Raw genomic sequence first — 27,115 nt, forward strand, 5'->3', positions numbered from 1 at the left:
ATCGGTAAAATTCAGTATTAAGAAATCAGTATTTCACAATTACCTACATCGGGCCCTTAATCTTTGTCAATGCACAACTCTGCATACCAGCGCTGCAGCTGCCTCCTCCCCCCACTGCTTAGTAATTGAAAGCTGCATGTTTTGTGATAGTTAGGAGAAAAGAAAACTATAATTATGCACTGCTATAATTTAGACGTTCACTACTAACGTCTTAATTGTAGCAGTGCATAACTATCGTTTTATTTTCGCCTACCTTTCACTGGTTCCATGGTCATGACAACATAGCAGCCTGCAGGCTGCATGGGGCGCAAATCCAGTTACACTTTGCTTAAATAGGTCTTGCATTTGCAAGAGTTTAAGCTATTGGCATTGTAAATACCAATGCCTTTAATTTATCTGTTTTAAAAAAACAACACATAAATAAAAGGCATTGTCATTTACAATGCCAATAGCTGAAACTCTCACAAATGCGAGACCTATTGCATTGCAAATCCTTGTTTCTTAAGGGTGCCTGTCAGGATAGATAACACATCGCACAGAAAAGACTGGAATGAGGTAAATATTGATGTGGTAATGAAACATTCAACTAACTGAACCTGTTGTAGGTGCTTATCTTGGGTATATGAGCACTTGTTTTTAATGCTGTCAAATATTTTAAAAAATGGCGTTTGAGATGAGCAGATTCAGAGTGTCGATGATGTTGGTTGTAGGGTGCTCCATATAAAAGAGCAGATTTACACCTAAATATGAGAACTACCCAAATTTCCCTGCTTCCCTTTGTGCATAATGTTCCCATTTGCTAATGATAGACTTAAAGACTTTGCTGAAAAAATGGCAAAGGCTTTGTCACTTTCCAGCTAAGCGTGGATGGCACTGTGATAATCGTATGCTTGGAACTCTGCAAGAAAAATAAATATTTGATATGAGCAGATTCAGAGTTTCGGTGGTGTAGGGTGCGCCATACAACGGGAATACTCTCCACCTGAACCTGGGAACTACCCAGAGTTACCTGCTTCCTTTTTTTCATTATTTAGGTGGCACTCTAAGCCTGAAGGGGTGTTCTCTTGAATTATACTGGGTGCTCCCCTGTGTCCAGAAAAAGCTATTTCGCTCTCCGATGAGCTCTAACAAGAGCTAAACATGTGCGGGATTTGAGAAGTCCTAGGATCCCAATACTGGATAGCATTTCCCAATTTAGAGCAGGAAATTATTTTCGGAGGAGAGTTACTCGAGGCACAGGACCTCTCAGGCATCAGGGAGAATTCATGCAAGCGACTTTTTGAGTTGTTGCTCCTCCATTGAAATTTAGAGAAATGAACAAAAGGAATAATTCGAGTCCTCTTTTTTGCTAACAGCTTGATGTATTTATTTTCAATAGGGCTTCGTAAGGAAACTTTTTCCAATTGATTCAGAAGCTCATTGGACAGAGAATGTCAGCCTGACATTCTCTGTCCAATGAGCTTCTGAATCAATTGTTGTTAAAAATATAGTTTTTTTAATATTTACAAATAATGTAAAATAAAATAAATAAAACATATATTTAAAATAAACAGTTACAAATATGTTTAAAATTATAAGTAATACATATAATGTAAAAATATTTACAATTAATTATTATAACTTTGTCAAAAAATATTTTATGAAATATAAATACATATATGCACATACAACAATAATATAAATTAAAATATAAAAACTATATATAAAACTTTTTTTTAAAATGTAAATAAATTATACACTAGATTAACTAAAACAGTAAATATTGGATAGCGTAGGGGTAAAAATTACTACTCCAACTCCAGAGAGTGCAACAGTAGGGAAAGTGTTGGATAGCGTAGGGGTAAAAATTACTATTCCAACTCCAGAGGGTGCAAAAGTAGGTAAAGTGTTGGATAGCGTAGGGGTTAAAATTACTATTCTAACTCCAGAGAGTGCAACAGTAGGGAAAGTGTTGGATAGCGTAGGGGTAAAAATTACTATTCCAACTCCAGAGGGTGCAACAGTAGGGAAAGTGTTGGATAGCGTAGGGATTAAAATTACTATTCTAACTCTAGAGGGTGCAACAGTAGGGAAAGTGTTGGATAGCATAGGGGTTAAAATAACTTACTAATAATTAAAATCTATATTGTTTTAAATAAATAATAATTTAATTATTAAATAACAATAAATTAATTAACCATACCAATAAATAATTACTTAAAAATAATTGCCAATTAATAATTAATTAACAATTAAATTAATTATAAAAACGTAATTACCAAATAATCATGAAACAAAAAATAATTAATTTTCAAAGCCAAAAAACAATAATTATAAAAAAATGTTTAGCAATTAACAATAAATTATTGATAAATACCAATACATTATAATTAGCAAAATTTAAATAGCAATTATTATTAATGAACAATAAATTAATTTCCCCCAAAAAATATTAATTATTAAAATGTTGTTACCAATTAATAATGAATTAATTATCAATACTCAACAATAAAATAAATAATTACTTAATTACAATTAAATTGCTTCCCACTCTATTGCCCTATAACCTCACAACACACTTCAATAATAAATTAATACACTTAATATAATTATCAATTAATAAATGAATAAAAATTAATTACCAATTAATTATTTAACATAAAGATAAAGTTAATTATCAATACCAATAAATAAAAAGAAATATTTACTCAATTACAATTAAATTACTTCCCACCCTCTTCCCCTATAAACCCACAACCTGCTACAGAACTAAAACACACATTTAAAAAAAAAAAAAAATTACTAATTCCTAAAAATGTGTAATTCATTTACTATAATAAGTTACTTCCCACCCTATTCCCCTATACACCCACAACCCGCTGCAGTACTAAAACGCATAATTTACTTAAAAAAATATTACTAACTTATAAACATGTAATACATATATTCTAAAATAGTGCATTAATTAACAAAAAATATAAACACAAACATATAAAATACATGTTAAAATACATAACACTAATATTAATATCAATATTAGTAACATCGATATTTTCGCTATCGATATTAATAACATCGATATTAACAAAAACGATATTTCTTACCTTCAGGTCGATATTCTGGTCATCGATATTCTTGATTTCGATATTCTGTCCCTACGATATTTCCAATTCGATATTCTTGTACTTCGAAATAAAAAAATCGATATTTAGACTGTTTACGGGTCTGACCACGGCTTTAGCAGTGCAGCAGCAGGGCGTACCCTGCACCGCACCTCCAAAGTTGTAATCAGGGCCGTTTTGTGTTTGCTCCCATGTGGCAGGAGTTTTGTAAATGCTCCCGCCAAGTGGGAGCAAATGCAGGTTTCCCTGTCTGCCACTTTGCAGGCAGGGAAACCTCCATTTCCCAGAGGTGGGCTCCCTGGGACAAAGCTAGTGAGCCGGCCCTGGAGGTGGGATCCCTGGGGCCATTAACTGCTTAGGGAAGCTGATCGCATGGCCTCCCTCTACTTAAAAAATACATCAGGCCCCAGGGGGTGCTGTCCCCGGGGCATGTAAGCGCCATGGGGAGGGGCGGCAGCGTGCCTCCTCCCTCTCAAAAAGAGAGGGTCCCCGCGGCCAAAACCGGCCCAGGGAGGGCGGACACATGTCCTCTCCCCCTAAGCATGTCAGGACCAGGGGGATGGGGGTCACATGGCTCCCCATCCCCCCCAAAAAGAAACCCCTTATCCCCCTGGACTCTGGCCTACCCCGGGGTATTTTTTAAAAGCAAGCATGGGAGGCTGCACTTATTTTTCAATCTTGCCACAAATTTTATGCAAATTTTAAAATGCATTTAAAAGAAAATTGTTGGGCCCTATGCGTGACCCCTGGAGACCATATCATCAGCCTAGGGCATCAGAATATCCCTACCCTGACCCCTGTGTCTTTTTTGTACTTTTTATAGAACTCAGCACTGAGTCCTGAGTCCTAAAATGGCTCTTACCACTTCCTGGTTCAGTTTGTGGCAGCCAATCAGATCTCAGTTTAAGATCTGTTGGGATCTGCGGAGGCTCCACATCCCTAGATATACACTGTTTCTGATCATTAATTGCTCAGAAACTACTGAACAGATTTACACCAAAACACAAAAAAACACTCTTTCTGGACCAAGATCTAAGTTTCTGTCAAATTTGATATAAATCTGTTCCGCAGTTTAGGCTGTAGCTGTGTCTATAGTTCCTATGGAAAAATGAATGGGCAAAACATATTTTGGGACCTCCTGCTTGGGAAGGTTCGTGGAGATTCGGCAAAAGGCACCTAAGTTATTAGCAACAAAAAAAAAGATTCTGTGGAAACATGATCCTAACTATAACTACCCAATGGCGACAGCCACTGTATAATACATACATATACATATATAATGAAAAAGGAGACTGCTAGCAACAAGCCACATGTGGGGACAATTATCAATAATACGTTTCACGAGAAGAGTTAAAATTGCAGAAAGGCACGCTGCAAATTTATCAATCAGCAGTGCACTGGTTGTGAACAGAGCCAAAGCACTTGCAGCAACACATTTGTGAAGAAGGTCCTTGTGGATTGGAATATGTCAGAGAGGAGAAAGTTATTACTGGATTTGCATTCTGCTATTCAACTTTTTAAATAAAGAGCCTTCTTTGACGTGAAGATGGAGTGGTGTCATTTTAAAACAGCATGGTCCTGCTGTGAGTACACACCACCGCAAGTAATGGGCGCCTACTTCGCCCAACCTGGACCATCTTTGGAGCCTCAGCAATGAAGCAGGGTGATGGCTGCTGCCGCTGAAAGTGTAGAGAGCTGGCCTGTTTTGACTGAGAAATTGAAAAGCCAGAACAGAAGAAGCAGGCATTGAAGAGTTCCAGTAGCATCGTTGTCATGTCTATTGGAGAATGAGAAATATGCTAATATGTACCCACTGGGGGGCGATAAAATGAATTGCAAACTAACTGTTGGACCACGCATTCTAGCATGCACTGGGAGAGAAAAAAACAGACTGCAGGCAAATGAAAAAAGAGACTGCTAGCAGCGAGACACACATGGGGACAATGTCATCTACACACAGAGCTACTGTTTAATTCACAGGTTCATAACATGTTCAATACCTCTACACACCTACGATCCATGTGTTATTTAATGCCAAGCCCTCTCAACTTACGAAGGTTGATGCCTAGCGAAAGTATCTCAGGGGCGGTTTGATGGGGAGGTCCAGGTTGTGACGGTCCTGGTCTGCCAGAGGTAAGGACAACCCCTTCTAGTACCCATGATGCTGCCGGGACAAGACAGTGCCAAAGCAGATAGTGCCTGCCAGAAAAAGCCCCTGTCGGAGGAAAATATCCAGTGGGCAAAACACCTCCAAGGATGGCAGAGTAGAGCAGGAGCAGATTATAGGTTCCAGGAGCAGGTAAGGAATCCAGGGAATAGGCCCGCAACAAGGAGCAAGCTGAAGCACACAGAAACATCAGGGAGAAGCACACCAATCCAGAACCAAGACTCACTGGAAACGAGTTATAAGCAAAGAGGCTATGACGGGACTGCCGGAGTGTTATGACACTAGGAAAAATAATTTTGAGTTCCTTTTGTACCTCAGGAAATTAAATCACAAGGATTGGCGCCATGATGGATTGGGAAGACCTTATATTGATGGATGGCCACCATGTTGGATTGGGAAGCTATATCCCATGAATCCTCTCTAGAGGATTCTGAGAAGAAGACTGACTCTGGTAATGGAATCCCCAGAGGAGCCTCCTAGCCACTATGCCTCCACGGCAAGAGCGCAGATGCAGGGGATTATACCAGCCAGATAAGTGTTTGAGTAAAACGTGTCGGCCTGCAGGCATTCTCTGAACTTCTCCTGCCCTCTGCGTACAGCGCGCCATTCCCAACTGCAAATGCCATGGAAACTGGGATCGTTCGAGGCAGCGGCACAACAGGCACTGTGTCCAACTCACCGCAGGCAGTCACCTGGGGGGCAGCCACCCCATGCCACGCATTAACTTTTGTCATGCGGGCGTCGGATTAGCCACAGGGTCTGTCTTGCAGCCAGGCCCTGCTTCCAACTCCGCGCAGGCAGGCAGCCCCATTCTGTGCACAGCCTTTGGACATGTACAGCGGGGGTTGGACACAGGGCTTGGCCTGCCACCAGGCAGCATGGCCAAACCCCCAGCAAGCTGCCAACCGCACACCATGCACAGCCTTTGGTGAGTGCAATGTAAGTTGGCCTTTGGGTCCCTGGGGAACCCATCCCTGAGGCCTAAAATATATATTAAGGTGAGCGGGCTTGCAGCCCCCTCCCCAACTCTTAATTGGCCCCGTGGACCCCATCCCTCTGGCCCAGATCCAATAAAACGGGAAAGGGCACAATGTGGTGCCCTCCGCAAGCCTTATAAGGCCCCCAGAACCCTATCCCCCCATGGTCAAATCAAATTAAACAGGGCCTCTGAAGGGCATAAATTTCCTTCTGTGCCCTATTGCTACTCACCATTAAGTGGCTCACTGACATGCTGACAGCTCACATTGCAGTTTTCTGATTAACTCAATGTGCTCTCATTAACCCTGCAAGAATACAGGGCACAAACAAGCTTCCAGAGGATTAACCCATGTTCAAATCCTGCATGCTTTCATGGGCAGTTGAAGTGAACACACTTTATTTTGAGATTAATGAGATTCAGATTTCAATTGAGGGTCAAAGTTTAGGATGTGGGAAACGTTTTCAGACCACAATGGATTACATTCTATGCGTCTAAAAATATCTGAGCACTTCTTGAAAATGCATGCTTTCCTCCAAATGTCTGTTCCCTTAAATCTGGCTGGATCAGAGCTTTTCATGAATGCCTTGTAGCTTTGAAAAAATAATAAAGCGATAACAGAAATCTAGCTATTGAGGTATGTATATGTTGCAGTACAACAATCTAAATAAAGGGTCAGATTGAGAGTTGGGTCAAAATGGAAAATTCTCATATTTCCAGGTCAAGTGGAATTCCAGCAACCATGATACCCTTGAGGAGGAGGAAATTTGACCAGTAGATATGTCCGTGAGGTATCACTTCCTCCAAGAATCTGAGGATTTTTCAAAATACTCCACTCCGAATCACTTCAAGCAGAGAGATTGTCTCGGGATTTAACCTGTTTCTTCAGGGAATTGAGGGTTTTCCAAACCACTCAACTCTAATTCAGGACCTATAGGTTATTACTTGCAACCAGCAGTGGCTCCTCCACTTTGGCGGAGGAGTGTCGCCCCCCGCCAGCTGACAACAAAACAGCAGGAAAGAAAAAATAAAAAGATAATAAACATGTTGCGAAGATAGTCCTCATGTGGAAGAATTATAAACTTGCAGGTTGGTTCAGATAGGCTTTATTCATCGTCTCCACTGCTTTACTCCTGTCACAGCCAGCATGCCTCACAGGAATATACCCAACATTCTAAGGCACACTTCAGAATCTTCAGTAGGAACATTCTATTAAACAATAGTGGGGAGGGGAGGAGGAAGGTGCCAAGTGGGAAGATTCTAAATTACAACACTTCTTTCCCATTAAGGAACAAAAGGAGAGGAAGCAACGATGCACTGGAAAGTGGAAAAGGAAGGGGAAAAGCAGGAGGAGGAGAAGAGAGGGGCAGGAAATAGCTGGCACACCCTAGAGAAACAATTCAGGTATCTATGACATAGTCTTTATGCCAGACCGGCACTTTGGCTTCTTGGCGCGCAATGACCTCTCTGCTGCGGAAGCTCGACTCCATTCCGCTTGAAGAACTCTCGCTGGTAGGCGAAGGACGAGGGTTGTGGCAAACAAGCTTGTCCATTTTTATTATTTATTTATAAAGGTTCCAACATTGCCCATTGTCCATTATGGCTACATTTAGTTTTGTTGCCGCAGTGCGCATGGGTTGAAAGAATTTGGACATACAATCTTCACGGCCACTTGGCTTCTTTACATACACCCAGTCCCCTACATTCCATAGTTGACTCTTGGTGCCATGTTTGGCATTGTATTGGCTCTCAGACTTAGCTTGGTGGAGTGCAATTTTGTCTTCGACCAGGGTTGAATCATGTACAATTCTGTCCCCACCACCCAACCAAACAGGAAATAAATTGGTACAGGGTTTCCTTCCCATAAGGGCCGTAAAGGGCGAAACTCCCGGTACAGAACTGGGGGTATTATGGTATGCCCACAACATCTCCTGCAAGGCATATTCCACTTCCAAGTGATTTACGCAGGCTAACTGGATGCATTCCTTAACCATGTGGTTGATTCTCTCCACAAGCCCTTTGGCCCTGGGGCAGTATAAAGCTGTCTTAAAGTGGAAATTGTTGAGATGGGCAAGAAACTACACCACGGCAGAAGATGTAAATTGCACTCTGTTATCTGTTATGATAGTGACCGGGATACCTTCACAGTAAAACGAGTCTTTCAAAATGTTTATGATGTGCTCTGGGGTGATTTGATGAACCATTCTAGTAACCACCCAATGCGAATGGTAATCTACCATGACTAAAGCATAGCGTTTGGTCACCCCAGCCCTATTTATAGGACCAATGATGTCTAAAGCGACCTTTTCCCAAGGTTTGTCGTGAACGATCATGGGGCATATATGGGTGCACCATGAACAACCTTGGCCTTGTCACTGTTTGCACAGATTAAGCAATCTTTTAGCTTGGCTTCAACCATGGCGCCCATCAGGGCCAGACTGGCCATAGTGGGCACGGGCAATCCCCCGGTGGGCCACAAGGGCATGGGCCGGTTTTGGGTCCCTAGGGGCCGTTTTTGTTACAGGGCCGTTTTTGCAGCTTAGCTGCAAAATCGGACCTGTAACAAAATCGGCCCTGGCAAAGAGCTCGGCGGCACCCTCAAACCCCGGGGAGCAGAGAGGGGGGCCGGCCGAGCACTTTGCCAGGGCCGGTTTTGGTTCCCAGTCCGACCCTGGCGCCCATACCCGGGAACCAGAAGCGCTCCCTCACCCGTGATTTAGTGACGCTTCTACCCAAGTAACCTTCATGGGCGAGATCTATAACCAGGTTCCTCAACTTTGAAGGGGTTATGATTTTGTCATTCCTGAGCATCAGATTATTGCTTATATTTATTTTGGGCCTCACTTCCCAAAACGCTTTCATCTCTTCGGCAACATCACTCCTGCTGTTCGGCCACCCCTGAGAGCATAAGATTTGACTTTGGTTAGTACACCATCCTCCCTGCCAACCCCGTCCGATCGGGAAGGATCACTGGAGAAATGGCCCGAGGCGCCCAATCCGTTGCGTTGATGGAAAGGAGGCAGAGGGAAGAGGTGGCTCTTCCCACACAGCTAACTGCCTAATGGGGAGAGAAAAGCAGCTCTTCCGCATAGCTGACTAAGAAGCAGGGGAAGACAGCGCAGCACCTCACGCAGAACTGGTGCATGGCCCCTTCAAGCTCCATAAGGAGAGGAGCCGACAGTCAGCTGGCAGATGATAACGAAACTGCTATGTGACAGGATAATCAGTCACAGAACTGCCGTCAGTCTGGGGTCCGAAAGGACACATCTCCACTTGACCCTATGCCGTGACAAGGAGTGTAACACCGGCCCCTTTGGCATATGGTAGTAGGCAGCACAGCTAAATGAGCAAAGGCTCTGCCATACGGTTTAATAGTGAAGCAGCCGGAAGGATAATAAATGAAACAGTACCTTATTTGAAGAACATTATGGCATGTGACTCATGGAGAAAATAGAAGGGGAGGAGACGAGGGTTGCCCCCTTACGCAAGCCAACTCGTCGCCTGTGTTGCGAAGATGGTCCGCAGGTGGAAGAAGTACAAACTCCCAGGTGGGTTCAGATTGGTTTTATTGATCGTCTCCTCTGCTCCAACCCTGTCAAAGCCAGCATGCCTCACAAGAATATACCCAACATTCTAAAGCACGCTTCAGAACCCTCAGTGGGAACATTCTATTAAACAATATTGGGTAGGGGAGGAGGACGGTACAACAAAACACATTTTATTATTGTTTTATTTGACCTTTCCAGGCCGCTTTTTGGGTGGAGGGATCAGGGGGATGACAGTAACTGGAAGGGGAGTGGTATGCACTGGTATCAGTGCGTTTGTGTGTTTGGCTGGCCGTCTCAGGACAGCCAAACCGACATGCACACTGAAGCTGTCTCCAACCTGCGCTGTGTTGCTTGGTTGGAGACACCAGAAACTGGCTTCCAGTTTCACTGGGAGTGTAAATTCAGGATGCTCAGGCCAATTCTGACGCTGCTCTCATTCATGAGAGCAGCGTCAGAATTGGCAGCAGGGAAGTCTAGGAGACGGTGCCTGCAGCGGCCAGGAGAAGAAGAGCGCAAGTTTGCTGATTGCAGGTAAGTTATTTATTTTTGTATTTTATTATTTGTCCATTGTCCCCCAGACCCCTTCCGCCCCAACCCCCTACTCTTCAACAACACCAGCAGCTACTCCTTGCAACACATACTATCACAGCACTTCCCTTTGAGCAAGTAGGATTATACAGTTTGGCTGCTATCTCAGGAATTAAAGTACATATCAAGATGGTGGAATTAATTTGAGACCCTGGGCCATATTGCATGTATGGTATTACTCTGAGAAATTTTGCACTCATGAATTGTCAACTTTTCACAGGCACATGCACTGAACAGTAAGTTCAAGTTGTAACTTTCATTTTTGCAAATGTCGTTCTTGCGCTAATTGGCTGTTGGTAATGTTGTTTTGCTCTAATTGATAGGTAAATAAAGCATTGGAAAGGCAACTAGTCTAGATTTAATGTGCTAATGCATGTTAAATAACCGCATTAGAGCAAGACACAACGGAGCAAGCCAGAAGAAGCAGACAGAGAGGGGTATAACTGAAAAGTAGAAACTCATGTGGTTAAATGCAAGCACTTGAGTGGAGGTGGAAGGATATTCCTGAACAGTAAATACAATTAGGTAATGGATGAACACTCCCCTGCACTGAGCCAAGATGTGAATGACAAAGACTCAAACCAGCTTCTGAAAGAGGCTGGTCAAAGAAAGCCCATTCTAGGCATTTTGTTAGCAATAACAAAACACCTAGGGCCATATGTATCATCAACCTGATTTGCGATTCTGAAATAGCGATTTTTTAGAAATCGCTATTTCAGAATCGCAAATAGGGATGTATGTACAAATTCGCAATTTTTTTGCAAATTCTAAGTATTCCTTAATTGCGATTAGCAAATTGCAAATCGCAATTAAAGAATACTTTCCCATTCATTTCTATAGGCCAGGAGGCTCATAGGAATGAATGGGAAGTTATTCTCAATTTGCGATTCGCAATTTGAGAATCGCAAATTGAGAATAATTTCAAGGGTGCAGGGGTGTCCAAAGGACACCCTGTTGCACCCCTGAAATAAGCATAGGTGCACATGTGGCACACATCCATGCCCTAAGGGCATGGATGTGCATCACATGGCACTTTGAAAAACGCAAAAATGTGCATTTTTCAAGGAATTCGCAAATTACCAGCAACTTGAAGTTTGTGGTAATTTGCGATTCCTTAAGGACATTTTGCATTTTTTTTTTCTTCATACATTGCATTTAAGGAATCGCTAAATTTGCGATTCCTTAAATGCAATTGCAAAATAAGGAATCGCAAATTTGCGATTCCTTGTTTTGCACCAGATTTTCCTTAATACATACCATTTGGCAAATTCGCATTCGCAAACGCTGAAATTCTGCGAATTTCGGCGTTTGCGAATGCGAATTTGCTTGATACATATGGCCCATAGAGTTTAACAGCTACACTATCAAATCCCAGACCTGAAAAATTATTGATCACCAGTGAAAAATTGCTCAGTCAAAAGGGCGATGCATGTTACCATGTATTTCATTTCGGTGTTGCCAGGGTTAGCAACTGAGTTCACTGGCTTGCCTTTTTTTTTACTCTGGCACTGCCTGGATGCCCCTGGCCTGAGAGGTCACAAAATAAGTGCCAACAACAGAATGAGCACTGTTTATTGGCTAAAGCTTTCACTAAGACCAGGACATTACCCTTTAGTTCCTGCAAAAAGACAAATTTCAGCAGTGCAAAGCTCATTCGTCTAATTAAATACAAAAATGAATTAAAAAAACAAAACACAGTTTTAATGCATTGCTGTTCTGTTTAATTATTGTGAATGCATTAAAAATTATATGTCTGAATAAAATCTTTACTTCTGGAATCCACATGAGTGAAAATGCCTTACAAATGAGCATAAATCAAAACAAAAAGGAATGATTTAAGCCAATAACATAGGTCATATTCAATAATGGTCCATATAAATTAACGAAGGTGAGCATACCTCCTATTGTTTTTTTATCTCTTTGTTTCTCCTCTCTCCATGAGTTATCAACACATTTTCCTTGAGGTATACATTAGGGAAACCATTAAGTCATGACAGCTTGTGGTATAAATCATTTTCGTTTCCAGTGCTCTTGTGTTTTTGTGGCACTCCCAGGTTGGAGAGGAGGAGTAGACATCGTCAAAAACCATGGACTGAACATCATCTCCAATGAAGAGGACACCCAGCTCATCCTCTCTCTATCCAAAGACCCATCCACCACAAGGGCCAATTTCCTCCTGTGAATGACCAGCATCGACAACAGGATGCAATACAACCCCCTCAAGCTGAATACAGACAAGACAGAAGTACTGATCTTTGGGAACAACATCTCCCCGTGGAAAGACTCCTGATGGCCTGCTGAACTGGGACCCTCTCCAACCCCCTCGGACCACGCCCGGCAGCTCTGCACCATCTTGGAAAGCAACCTCACCATGAAGAACCAAATCAACACAGTCTCCTCTGCCTGCTTCCTCACACTGAGAATGCTCCAAGAGATCTTCAAATGGCTCCCAGTCTCGACCAGAGGCACTGTCATTCGCACCCTCATCACAAGCTGCTTGGACTATGGTAACGCACTCTATGCAGGAATAACCACGCACCTGAAGAGACTACAGACCATACAGAACTCAGCAGCCAGACTCATCCTCAACCTTCCCAGGCAGACGCACATTACCCCTCACCTGAAGAAGCTCCACTGGGTCTCCGTCAACAAGAGATGGCAATTCAAGGTGCTGACTGACCCCTAGAAAGCCCTGCACAACCAGGGACAAGCATACATCAACCACCCTATGTGCTCTGCTACCATCTCCCTCGATTTCTCACCCCCCACCTCCGCCCTAGCAACAGTGGAAGATGCTCCTTTTCCTGCTCTGCTGCGAAGTCCAGGAACAGCCTCCCCCTCCAACTCCGGAACTCACCCTCTCTCCAGGAGTTCAGAAGGGGACTCAAAACCTGGCTTTTCAACTGATGCACCCGAGCAGCTTGTCTCTCTGCACCTGGATACCCTTGTGGGTGATTAGCTGCGATTTATAAATCCTGTTTGATTGATTGTTTGAAAGGCAGAGCAGATACATAAGCAGCATAAGACTAAGCATAACAAAATGCATTGTGTTGTGCTCCACACTCTGTGAGATGCAGCCATGATCATCGAACAGCAATGAAGAAAAATGTGCACAGTCAGTTCTCAAATATATTACAAATTGATTGTACCTCGGCACTCTAAGATTTATATTTATGCAAATTGCAATTTAGTTGGTACGTATATGCTAGATGGCCAGTGCTAAATGATCATATAACAGGAATTAACTCATGCATGAAGGAACGTCATAATAATTACTCCAAGAAGAGAGAAGAGAACATCATAAGATTTGACTTGTTCCATTTAATGTTATTTCGATCCCAAATTCTGTAATACCAGACATCTAGAAACTCTGGGCATCGTGCTCCAGGAGATCCAAAGACAGTACATAGGATGTCAACAAGGCATGTGATACATGAGATGTTAATAGTACATGTGATATTCACATTAAATGCACAATTTGCTAAATCTTTAAGCACTACAGAGAAACAAAAAGTGACGGCCACATTGGGGGTCCTAGTCCTAGGCCTTCCAGGTCGTGATGGTCAAAAGACAGCCGATGGCAGCCGACACTTGTTTCGTTACTTGTTATGTAACTTTCTCAAGGCTCACTTTTGTGTATATTTTAGACGTTGAAGCGATAGTAGGCCATGTGGGTATTTTCCTGCTATGTACTAGTTCTGTAAATTCAGATCTGATAGTACGTAAATGATTTGTCTCCCCCTTGCGATATATGGGGTACCATAGATTGTATGGTGTAATTTGACAAGGTCAGTCATAAAAACCTGGCATGTAAGTATTTCAGGCCTCGCCCCATTTAGCTTCTCAACCCTAATGAGGGTAATTTCTAATAGCCGTAAGTCTCAGTTCTCCGAATGTCGGCAAGTATGCCTGAACATGGTGTTGAGTGCAGCAATCAAGGACTTTAATACGTCCTTGCGAAAAATGAACCGTGATATCTCGCGTCCAGGGCAATCCTTTAATGTGGGCGGCAGTTCTTTTTTCGCAGGTCGCATACTTCTATGGCATGCTTAGCCATGGACCTGATATTACAATACAGCCTATGTATTTTCCTAGGTTTTTCAGAGCCAGAAGAGCCCGAGGAGGTAAAAAGATTGGAGGACATGCCAGGCAGGTTAAAGAGGGACAGTTTTGAGGATGGTGCTATCTCTAGTATTGACAGATCAGCAGGGGCAAAACAAGAGGATCTACAGTTTCTAAATGAAACAGGACCCTCCAATGGGGGAAGCTTTGGTTATAGCTTGGGGGAAAGGGGAGATTTGGTCCTGGCCATCTGAAATTGGAATAGTTCTGACGAGGTAAATTTCCTTACCATAATTTAAGCTGAGATAGCCCCAGGCCCGGATAGAGGGAAATCTAGAAGGAACAAGAAAAAAAAAGGGCAGGGGTCCTGGCATCTGGCGTCGTTCAAGAACGGACGGGTGCAGACGGGCATGCCTTTGGTGCACTGGTGGCGTGCCTGCTGTCTACGTCTGTGCCCTGCAGCTGCTTTTATGTGTTTGCGTGCCGGTTGAGTTTAGCGAAAGCTAGACCACCTACCTGCCCAAAATGGCGGCGGTCTAAGGCACACAGGGAGTGGGGACAGACTCAAGTCCAGCTCTCTACTCAGCAAACGGCACAGCAGCCGCGGCGGACCAAAGAGTCGGAAAGTGAGGCAAGATAAAGAAAACAAAAGAGATTTGAAGCACGATGCAACAGGTAAGCAGTAAGAAAGTTAAAACTAGCTGGCACACGAAATAAAACCCACGAGGTAAGCTCAGCATTTTGAAATGTGGAAGCTAAATTTCCTGCCCAGCCAAGTAGATCCCCACTCAACACCACAGGTTCAACAAGTATTCTTTAAAAACAGATAACAAGATGAAGTGCACGTAAAAGAAAGTACACTACTAGCAGCGCCAGCTCATGGTCAAATATGTCTTCAATTAATACTTTTTTATTTTTTATTTTATTGGCATGTCCATTTGAATGGGCCCCTCTGAAGTCTTGGGTCAGAGCACTACGTCTGCAGCTTCACCTCTCGTTTTGCAATAGTTCAACCTTTCATCTAAACCAGTTTGGATTTTCTGGCTGAAAGAGTTCAAAGGAAAGGGCATCTGGGTTTGTCTCCTCGCCTGCGGAGCACACTTATCATTGGCTTGGAATGAGGGCACCTGGCACAAATTTCCCTCCAATTATCTTGCACGTGAGTACTACATGCACGAGTGCTGCACGTGTTGGCGCTACAATCAATCACAAACCAAAACAACATACTGCATGCAGCCTGTTCAGCTTATGCCAAGCCAATGCTACTTCCAGCTGGCTCCTCACACTGAGAAGATACCACCTCTCAGCCCGCATAAGCTTGTTCAAAGAAAGCCTGGAGTGGCTTCATCGATCACATCTACAAGAAGGGATTTACAGCCAGATTCATCAAGGGAAAATCGGCTCGCAAAGGGCCAGATTCTGAGAATCTGGCCCTTTGCGAGCGCAATTTTTGCATTTGGGATTCATCATCCCAAATGCAAAAATCGCAAAATGCGAAATCGCTATTTTGCGAGGAATTGGATTTAAGGAATCTCTATTTGAGATTCCTTAAATGCAATTCATGAACCATTTAAGAATTGCGAATTCACAATTTTTGGCCGCTATTTACCTCGAAGTCTGACTTCGTGGTAAATAGCGAAAACCTAGAAAAATGCACTTTAGTGCATTTTTCTAAGTTGTATGTTACACACACACATGTCCTTTGGACATGTGTGTGCGCAACATCAGGCTACATTTTCATTTCAGGGGGGCTACAGGGTGTCCTTTGGACACCCCTGGCACCCTTGAAATCGCATCCTTATTTGCGATTAGCAATTTGCTAATCGCAAATAAGGAAGCTGTAGAAATCGCAAATTCTTTTGCGATTTCTACATGAATCCCGTTTTGCGAGTCTTTAATAGCGATACCTTAATAATCGCTATTAAGGACTCTCAAAACGGGACATTGATGAATCTGGCCGTAAATGATTTGATTTGAATTTGATTGATTTGATTTGAATTGGACTTGTAGAGCGCATGGCTGCCCTGGAGCGTCCCAGCGCTAATCCTGATCTGAACCTGGTGAACTCAAGCGAAAGCAAGGTTAGAGGGTGGTAGGGAACAAAAAGGTTTTAAGTGCTCTTCTGAATTTCAGATGATTCGGTTCCATTCGGAGTTCTCTAGGGAGAGCATTCCATTTGTTTGACACATTCAGTGAGAACCGTCGGCCTCCTGTTCGTGCTTTCCTCACTCGTGGGACAATGGCCAGATTTTCTCCATCCGAGCGAAGGGCCCTGGTCGACTTGTAAGGTCGGATCAATCCTCTCAAGGCTGGAGGGCCTTTACCTTGCAAGGTCTTATGTGCAATACAGAGAGACTTGAAAGAGACCCGCTCTTGGATGGGGAGCCAGTGCAGGGCTTTCAGCAATGGTTTGGCTGAGGCCCGTCTCGGCGCCCCCATCAACAGCCTGGCTGCGGCATTCTGAGCTCGCTGAAGAGTCTTGATGGTAGCAAGAGGGGCTGCGAGGAAAAGGGAGTTACCATAATCCAGTTTGGACAAAATCAAACCCTGGATTAACAGCTTTCTAGATTGAAACGGAAGGAGAGGAAGTACCTTCCGGGCTGCCCGGAGCAGGCCGAAGCAACCTCCAACAACTTTCTGCGCATGGGTCTTGAAGGTCAGTTGGGGTTCGAACCAAATCCCTAGGCTTTTTATTTGCTGCTTAGGGGGTGGAAGATCTCCCATACAGGCAGGCCACATCTCAGGGGGCAGAGAGGTGAATTGATTGCCTAGGAGCATGATCTCCGTCTTAGATCCATTTAGTTTAAGTTTTGAACTGGACATCCAGGAGGAAATGGCTGTAAGACAGTCTGGGAGATCAACCGGGCTGCCCTCATGTTGCGACAGCGAGACGACAAGCTGCGTGTCGTCGGCATAACTTATAGCTTTAACCCCGAATGGGGCTATCACCTTCTCCAACGGGGCCATGTAGACATTAAACAGTGTGGGGCTGAGGGAGGAGCCCTGCGGCACCCCACACTGAAGAGGGAAGGGCTCTGACATGGACCCATTTTCCCAGATCCTGAAGGATCTCTCCTCCAGGTAGGACTGCAACCATTTGAGGGCTGATCCTGTAATGCCCAGCAGAGCCAGGCGTTGGGCCAGGACAGCATGATCCACAGTATCGAATGCGGCACTCAGATCCAGGAGGATCAGAGCTACTGATCCCCCTGAATCCAAGATGCATCTTACCTCTTCAGTCACCGCCAGAAGGGCGGTGTCTGTGCCCTGACCCGGGCGAAAACCAGTCTGAGAGTCACTGAGGAGATGGTTCACCTCTAGGTACTCGGAGATCTGCTTATTCACCACTTTTTCGGCCACTTTGCTCAGTCCAGGTAGAAGCGAGATCGGGCGAAAGTTGGCCAGATCGGAGATGTCTAGTCCTGGTTTCTTTAAAAGTGTTTTGACTCTGGCCTGTTTCCAGCTCGGGGGCACTATGCCCGAGGATAGCGACGAGTTGAGTAACTCCGTGGCTACTGGAGCAATGATGTTTAAAGTTTGCTTTAGAATGTGCATCGGGACTGGGTCTGAGGGAGAGCCGCTTTTAATAGTGGAAAAGATATTACAAAAATCTTCTTTGGATATGGGACTGAAAGCCTCAAGTTGGGGAGAGGTAGGGTCAGGGGAAGGGATCTCGACGAGTTCAGTGATGGAGGATTGAGGGAGGCTATCTAGAATTTTCCGAATTTTGGTGTCGAAAAATTCTGCTAACTGATTGCATCTCAGTACTGGGTCATTCTGGACCAAAGAGGGGGCTGGGACTTTAAGAAGCATGTTCATAATTTTGAATGTTTCTCTGGAAGAATTAGAAGAGAGACGAATTTTTTCTTCAAAAAAGGCAGCTTTAGATTTTTGTCGTCCTAGTTTGTAACGTTTAAGGGCTGCTTTATATGCGGTTTTGTGAATAGATGCCCAGTCTTTGCGCCAGGCGCGCTCGGCTTTTTTGCACTCTTTCCTGTAAATGAGAAGGTTTGGCTTCACAAAACACATCTGCGCAAAACAAGCACATTTTCAGCAGTGGCAGAGTCACAAACCATGCGCCGTGTGGTTAACACTGTGCGCGTGGGTCAAAAATGGTTCGACCTTTTGCACCATCACAGCCGAGCTTGTCTGTTCTCATAACAAAGTAACTTGGATATCCTCTGTGTTACCATGCCTGAGTGGGATCAAGAGAAATGAATTGGGAGTGCTAGGTTTATAAAGCAAACACAAACAAGCAAATTAGGGTGATTTATGCATTTTGGATCTTAGTAAAAAATCCGGTCAACTAAAGTTGTTTACATTGAGTTTGTAGTTTTATATTTACGTAGTATAAGATAGTAACATAAAATCATAATGAACCTTAAGAATGCTTTTCAGTTTTGGGGGGGTTTGTTGTGATGTACTTTGCCCACTGCCTAAAGTTCCCACAGGGCATAACAGTTTGTGGGTCAAAACCCACATTTCGAGGGCTGCAGAAATAAAATGTGTTAGGAAACCAAAGGAATGAGCAGTTAGGCTTTCCTGTCCTCTGGAAGTGGATTTACCCTGCTGTCACATTGCACCAAACGCGTTTCTTTGTGCTGTGGTCCCGAACTAGTTTTGAGACCAACAAACCTCAAATGGGGCACCAAAAACATTCCTCTAGGACTCTTAATGGCATGTATAACTTGTAGGCCCTCTTCAAACCATCCCTATGTCATAGTCTGTACTTAAAGTTCTAAGATCAAAAGTAGGATTTTATGTAGATTACATTTGGGTAGATTCTTCCAAGGGGGCCAAAGATCACTGCATCTGAAAAGAGCTGCTTGAAAGAAAAAAGATACTGAACCATAAGTAGTGTTAAATAGGCAATAACTGCCATCATGGACATAATGAACAAATTACAGGCTGTTCATTTTCCTATGATGTGATTTGCAATTTATTTTCCAATCAGGTAACTGATTAATGGCATTAATACTTTGAATGCTGTCATATACTATTTGATTGCACTAAAGCAGTGGGAAATGCTAACCGTTGCTAGCAATTAGGTGGGGTTTTAGTGAAGAATAGATGGTAGTTGCTGTTTTAACAGCACACTCATCTGCAGGAGTCAGCGGTTATGCAGCTGCTCTTTAGATTGTTAAGCTAACAAGGGACTTCGCACAAAGCATTTTCATTGCAGAAAGCATTTTCCACTGCTTACTTTGCAAAAAAATTATATTCATGTTTATAGTCACACAGTCACACATCGAACAGCAATGAAGACAAATGTGCACAGTCAGTTCTCAAATATATTACAAATTATTTGTACCTCGGCACTCTAAGATTTACATTTATGCAAATTGCAATTTAGTCGGTACGTATATGCTAGATGGCCAGTGCTAAATGATCTTATAACAGGAATTAACTCATGCATGAAGGAACGTCATAATAATTACTCCAAGAAGAGAGAAGAGAACATCATAAGATTTGTCTTGTTCCATTTAATGGTATTTCGATTCCAAATTCTGTAATACCAGACATCAAGAAACTCTGGGCATTGTGCTCCAGGAGATCCAAAGACAGTACATAGGATGTCAACAATGCATGTGATGCACGAGATGTTAATAGTGCATGTGATGTTCACATTAAATGCACAATTTGCTAAATCTTTAAGCACTACAGAAAAACAAAAAGTGACGGCCACGTTGGGGGTCCTAGTCCTAGACCTTCCAGGTCGTGATGGTCAAAAGACAGCCGATGGCAGCAGACACGTGTTTCGTTACTTGTTATGTAACTTTCTCAAGGCTCACTTTTGTGTATATTTTAGACGTTGAAGCGATAGTAGGCCATGTGGGTTTTTTCCTGGCTATGTACTAGTTCTGTAAATTCAGATCTGAAAGTACGTAAATGATTTGTCTCCCCCTATACAGATGTTCCAAATGTTGTATGGAGTTTATTGCAACTGCAGAGCATGGGATGATCAATGATATCATGATCTGTGCATGCCTTCACCTCTTTAAATTAGGCAGGTGCGCAAGTGCAATACCGCAAATTGGCAGTCAGTGTGCACATTCAGAGAAAAGGAGGGATGGTGATATATAGAGTGTTGGCATCTTTTGGAAAGGTGGCTTCTCATCTTTGAAGCACACAACATGCGAGGCGCCTGAGTATAATTAAGAACACAACATTTCCCATGTAGCCACAGAACTTTAACGAGGTGTGTAGAGCATCCTTGCTAGGTGTAAGAAATTGGGTTATTAGTTGAGAGGGGTAAGTACTCACCTCAAGTAATAATCACAAGGGTGAACTAGTAGTCATTAAATAAACTTGAGCTCAACCCCCTGGGAGCTATGGCACAGAGCAGACATGCTTAACCGAGATGCAATGTCAAAAGTATTTATGCAGTACTAAAATAATAATAAGGTTGAAATACAAATTCCAAAATGAATTAGAAAAATCGGGTAAAATGTAATAAACAAATTGAAACCAAAATGACAAACATCCAATAAGGAGAACTGGAGATATTACTTTTTTCAAGCGGGTAGGATACACTAACTAGGCTCATCCTAGTCCAAGATTTTAATTTCTGACATTAGTCCTTTAAATCCCAATCCATAACTGCAGTACACTCCTAAGCCCCCCAGCCTTCAGGGGAGACACTTAGAGACTGACAGGGTGGCAGGCAGAGGCCAGCAGGAGGGACCAGTCCAGGTCCAGTTGCCACTGGGCAGTTACAGAAAAAGGCCACTTGTAGATTTGCGTGTCTTTGTAGCTTTAACAGGAGGTCAGCCTTATGACTCTTGGAGTCCACATCCTTATCCTGAGTATAAGACAGAAAGCAGGTCTAGTCCTTCAGGGCTCTTCTTGGGTTGCAGACAGCAGATTCAGCCTTCTTCTGAACTTCCCTAGGTTGTGGAGTGTTCTGAAGTGGGTGCCTAGAGGTGCTACATTTATGCCTGGCATGAGCTGGTGGATGGAAATGACCCCCGAGGACACCTTAACCAATAGGGTATACATTCCCAGGCCTAACCCTTCCCACTCCTGAGATTTTCAAAATGGTTGAAGTCATCTGCCGCACTAAACTTGGGCTCTGAGGACTGGGAGTGTGTGCGGGGAGTGTACTGTGGCAAAACTAGTGTCCTTCCACAACTAACACTAAAATCCAGTTTCAGGCAGTCCCTTATGATCCACTACCAGCGTAGCTGTTAACACTGGGTAGCATCAACCCCATGACAAGTGTGTGGGGGATGGCCCAAAAAAACCAAAAGCAATAATGTTTTCCTGACATGATTTTCTCTCTAGGGACAGACCTCTCCATTTTTCCATTCAACATTGCAAAGAGCCACAGGCAATTTCCTTGAGCTTTAGAAAACAGGCTGGCAGTTTCAGCTTTCTATCTTGAGGACTTGCAAATTTTGGGGAATTAGAAGAAGGAAAACAAAAGGGCAATGGTGAAAGTGATACAGGAGTATTTGGGAAGGCAGAAGGCCAAGACAAAGTTGCATTATGATAAGTGCAAGGAAGTGATATCCGAGCTGGAGATTGTTTATGGGAAACTAACAGGATAATGTCATTTCAGGAACCAGAGCAAGTGAAGAAGTATTTAGGAAATGCTAGTAATTTAAAGACTGGTAAATAGTGGAATTTAGCATGCTGTGTGAAGGTCCAGGACAGTGAAAGATGGTCAGAGGATGTTGACATTGGGAAAAGGTTGAAAAATAATGAATTTGAAAAATGGGTTGATGTGGAAAGAAAGAGTTGAGTTGGGCAACTTCAGATTGTATCAGGTGATTGTGTGGGAGAAGAGTTTAGAGGTGTGCTGAGGTGAGCAGAGTTAGACACATGCGACTTATGTCAAAGATTGTTAGTTTTCAACATGTTCCAAAGATAGTTCTGTGTTATAGGGTTATTTTGGTTTCATTAAGGTGGTTGTCTTCTTTTTTTAAAAAAAACAGTTTTTATTTTTCCAATATAGTATCGGTATACATCAAGCATCTTTTACACTGATTAAATCCCCCCCCCCCGTGCTGCCGGAATTTCGACTCCACACACAGTTGAGCAGTAACTTAAACACTTTTACGTTTCTGACTAGTGAGCAGCCATATTCGGGATACATTACTGAGCATGAACATTTTAGCTAACACCATTTCTAGTGTAAGTCTATGAGGGTGGTTGTCTTCTTAATATGACGGAATGAGACGTAGGGCCCGATTATGACTTTTTGCGGTGTGTGGCGGGCGGCCTGCCACGGCCGCGCCCCGCACATGAAAAGTCACTGTCGCCTGCCGCCAGGTTACATGTTTTTTGTAGTCTGCTGGGTGGTTTCCCCTGCGATGCCTTTGCAAAGGCGGCAATGCCTTTGAATAAGGCACTGCAATGGGAACACTTCACAAGGTTCCTGCATGGAATGGACTGTAACGTCAATGCCATGCAAGAACTGGTGTGCATGCACACTGGGGACACATGTTGTACCCCCATGTGTGGATCCACAGGGTGCAGAGGCACAAGGGGGCCATGCCGGGCCCCTTTGTTTCCTCCCTGCCAGAGTTTTCATGACAGTGGAACCGCCATGAAAACCCTGGAGGGGAGGAAACTCATAACATGCTTGGCAGGACCACGGTGGTCCCGGCAAGCTTATTGCGGCCTCCGCCAGAGAACTGTGGTTCCCTGACGGAGGTCTCAGAGCTGTCGACCTCCCAAGTTGTAGTGGGACAGTCGGACGGCCGGTGCGGTGGTGACTGGACCGCCACCACTGTGCCACCACAAGGCTGGCGGTCCTAGGACCGCCAGACTAGTAACTAGACCCGTAGTGTCTTAGGGTTAAAGAATGTATTGCTTATGTGATTACATGTTTCTATGCACCTGCCAGAAGCATGACTTCTAGCAGTGTAAATGGCAGTGTTAGTGACATGTCTACTTTTCTTTTAGAATGTTAAGGTGCACTAGTTGCCACTGTGTTTGATGGAAGAAGTGATCATATATAACTGAGTACATTTAATCCTGAGTTATCTATGCTGAGTTCAGAAACTCTGCTTCACATACAGACATATCATTCAAATTCCATATATAGTTTACCAGTTTTTAATAGCTGTATGACATTGGTGACTTGATGTTTTATTACAAAGCCCTACCCAAAATGCCTTATTTCGGCTCATCGATTTGTAATCCATAGGAAAACGCACATTAAATTCTATGAGTGATGAATATGTTAACAATCCTACCAGTATCTGTCATTCCAGCATCGCCAGTGGGTGATCTTCGATCTTGTGATACTGATGAGCAATATCGTCCATCGTTTGTAAGATTCCCTGGTTTTTGTTCCATGAGGCCCCTTAGAGGAAGCTGAAGTTTCATGACCTCATTTCTAAAGAAGGAGGAAATAAACTGGTGTGAAAACATGGTCTAAATTAGTTCTTAATGCAGTCACAACAAAAAACATGTTCCTAGATGCAATAAGAATGGAATGTGTGCACAGTTTAGAAGCAAGAATTACATCAAATATAATTTATTACGTAGAAGTAGGTTAATTGTAAACAGGATGTTGGGCATACAGATATACAATAAGAGGGCTCTTACAGTGCAAGCATTGGCAAAGCCAGTAGGTCTGGCTTGAAGTTTGAGTCCTGACTAACACATTGAAAACAGCCTTCTTCAGTTAAAACAAAAAAGCACAGAAAACTATTGCTTTCTTTATCTAATGAATATTTAATCTTATGTACTTGAGCTGTAAAATAGTCCTTTAAGCACTGCAATGCAAGCATTCCAAAAGGAGTCAAAGAAGGGTGAATAAGGGAATCAGAGCGCACAAAGAACATAGTGTGTGATAATGTGCGTATAACCGCAACATTTCTGCAGTGCTCTAGATGAGGGAAGTCAGCCTGCACCCCTTAATAAAACTTAAACAAAACAATGGTTTCTGAGTACATGCAATACTTTGAGTCCACAAAATCAATCCGACAGTCGTCAATGTTTCAGTCTTTTCTTTATTTGCTGAATCTTCGAACACCAGCCACACCAGCCAACACGTGTTTCGGCTGTGGGTACAATAACCCTCGACTTCCTCAGGGCTTAAGTCCGAATAATATTGGTTCCATCTGCATAAGTCTATATATCGTGTAAAACCAAGTAAAATGATGCTGTGTGCAAGCAACTGCGGAGTCACACCTCTCAAGTGCGAGCAGGCGTCTCCTATCCAGTACAGCGTCTTCTTTTCCGGTACAGCTATAACAATCTGGGCTCCTCCGTACTCCGCTGAGATGCCGCTGCTAGAAGTGGGGGTTCCTCAAGGATCCATCTTGAGCCCCCTCCTTTTCAACATCTTTATGGCTCCTCTGGCAGCGGTCGCGGAGTCTTTTGGTGCCCGGATTGTCACCTATGCTGACGATACCCAGCTCCTGTTTGTGAGCAACAGGAACGGTCTGTTTAACGACGATCAGATCAGAGGCTGTCTGAGTGCGGTTTTTGAGTGGCTAGGACACCATGGACTGAAATGCAACTCCGACAAGTCGGAGCTGCTCTTTTTCGGGTGCACCTCCGAGCCGGATTGGAAACCCTGGTGGCCGCAGGAGATGTCTCCCCCAGTTAGTTCATCCCAGAAGGCCAAAAATTTGGGAGTGATCATTGACAATGACCTTTCTTTTGGACTACATATTTCCTCTCTCACTGGGAAATGTTTTGGCATCCTTCGGATGCTACGTAAATTTCTACCTTTGGTATCCATTGAGCACAGGAAAATTATTGTCCAGGCACTGGTTGGCTCCAGACTGGATTACGCCAATGTTTTATTTTTGGGGCTTCCCAAATACCTGGTCAGGCGTCTTCAAGTTGCTCAGAACTCTGCAGCCCGAGCGGTCTTTGGTCTCCCAAGAAGAGCTAGAGCTACTGCTCTTCTTTCGACCTTACATTGGCTCCCGATTGATAAAAGGATTCTTTTTAAAACTTTGACTACGACCTACAAGGCCTTACACGGTATCGGTCCAAAATATATTTCCAATCGTGTGTCTTGGTACCAGCCTTCCAGATCTCTTAGATCTGCCGCGCTATCCAAAGCGAAGGTTCCCATTATTAAGCGCGCCAGAGCAGGAGGTCGGTCCTTCCGCTATCTAGCCCCGCGTGCCTGGAATGAGCTTCCGATTTCGCTAAGACAGGCTTCTAGCCTGATGTCCTTCCGAAAGGCCCTTAAAACATGGCTTTTCCCTTAGACCGCTGCTGTTTTTTCTTTATGCGTGTGTTACATATCCCTTCAGTGTTATGTTTCTACCTCACTTGGTGGGTACCTTCGAAAAAGCGCCGGGATGCTCCAAATGGAGTGGCCGTGCGCTATAGAAGCACAAATATAACATAACATAACATAACATAACATAACAAGACTTATGCAGATGGAACCAATGTTATCCGGATTTCAGCCATGAGGAAGTCGAGGGTTATTGTACCCAAAGACGAAATACGTGTTGGCTGGTTTGGCTGGTGTTCGAAGATTCAGCAACTAAAGAAAAGACTGACACATTGACGACTGTTATATTGATTTTGTGAACTCAAAGTATTTCATGTACTCAAAGCCATTGTTTTGTTTACATTCCAAAAGGAGGCTGATTTATACATTAAACAGCAAATAGTAGGAGGTGAAACAGGAATACTCTGACGGGAAATCCCAAATCCCACTATATGTATATTTTAAATAATTGCCACCATTGGGTTTTGCAGTTAGCTGTACTTTCAAGCCAGACGTAAAAACAATGGCACATTACTATTACCTGTAATAATATCTACAGATAGATCCAATGCTCCATTGTGTAAAATTTTGCAAGAGTTTTCAGATGTTAAAAAAATGACAATGCCCCACAGTGCTCTACTAAACGTAGGTGTTCCAGTTTCTAACCCTCTATTGGGAATTTAGGGGAGGGATTATCACCTTGGTTGTCTTGTAAAACTTCTGATGGAGCGCTTTGACTTCAGAAATTTAGTACCCAAAAATAAAATGCTATCAGAATGCTTGTTCTTTTAGCATGCTTACAGGCAACGTGATTGATCACATGACCGCAAGGAACTGGGAGACACTCGCCTTATATTGCAGCTGCCACACATATAAACGCTCTCCTCCCCTGTAGCCTTGTCCCTCAGTTCGGCTGACCTAAGGGGAGGGATATGAGGTTTGCCAGCGATTTCCCTTGACCAGTAAGTTTTTGGATGAGTGTATACAGGGAAATTCTGTCTTTTTGACTTAGCACTATGAGCAAACGGCCCCCCCACTTAATAAGTGTGGAAGATTGAAACTCTGTTGTTTGATTTAATATTTCTTATTAATTCTTTGAGAATAAGGAACAACATTGATCCTATGCTCTTCAAGTTCTATAAAGTACTACTCAGCTTTACGTACTTCATTTGCCCAATATAAATACCTCCCACAGTGTGTGACTGCAGGAGTCGGTACCCCTGTTCAGACCAGAAATTGCAGGGATAACCTACATTAGGTAAGGTTATTTAATGATGTTTGGAATAATGCATGATTGTTCCACGTGTGTTCACCCTCTGCAATGCATGCTGTGTTATCTGCTGTGTTTGCTGTCATGTGTGCCACAATACAATGTATTACTTGAACTACGACCGTGGGTATGTAAGTGGCATTCATGATATGTTATACTCAACTAAGAGCTTCTGTCTTTGCCCTAGGAAAAAAATTTGCAATGTATCG

The 27,115-nt window shown here is 43.3% G+C and overlaps 1 protein-coding gene across 1 annotated transcript in view; it reads right to left on the reverse strand.

The window, feature by feature from the left end:
* EFCC1 (EF-hand and coiled-coil domain containing 1) overlaps positions 1 to 27,115 on the reverse strand; it is a 240,689-nt gene that overhangs the window by 49,910 nt on the left and 163,664 nt on the right. The window contains exon 3 of the mRNA XM_078661434.1: positions 23,646 to 23,788. Within this exon, the coding sequence (XP_078517560.1) occupies positions 23,646 to 23,788 (143 nt within the window). The remainder of the gene's footprint in view (positions 1 to 23,645; positions 23,789 to 27,115) is intronic.

Source organism: Lissotriton helveticus, chromosome 9, assembly GCF_964261635.1.
Source record: "Lissotriton helveticus chromosome 9, aLisHel1.1, whole genome shotgun sequence".
Taxonomy (NCBI): Eukaryota; Metazoa; Chordata; class Amphibia; order Caudata; family Salamandridae; genus Lissotriton; species Lissotriton helveticus.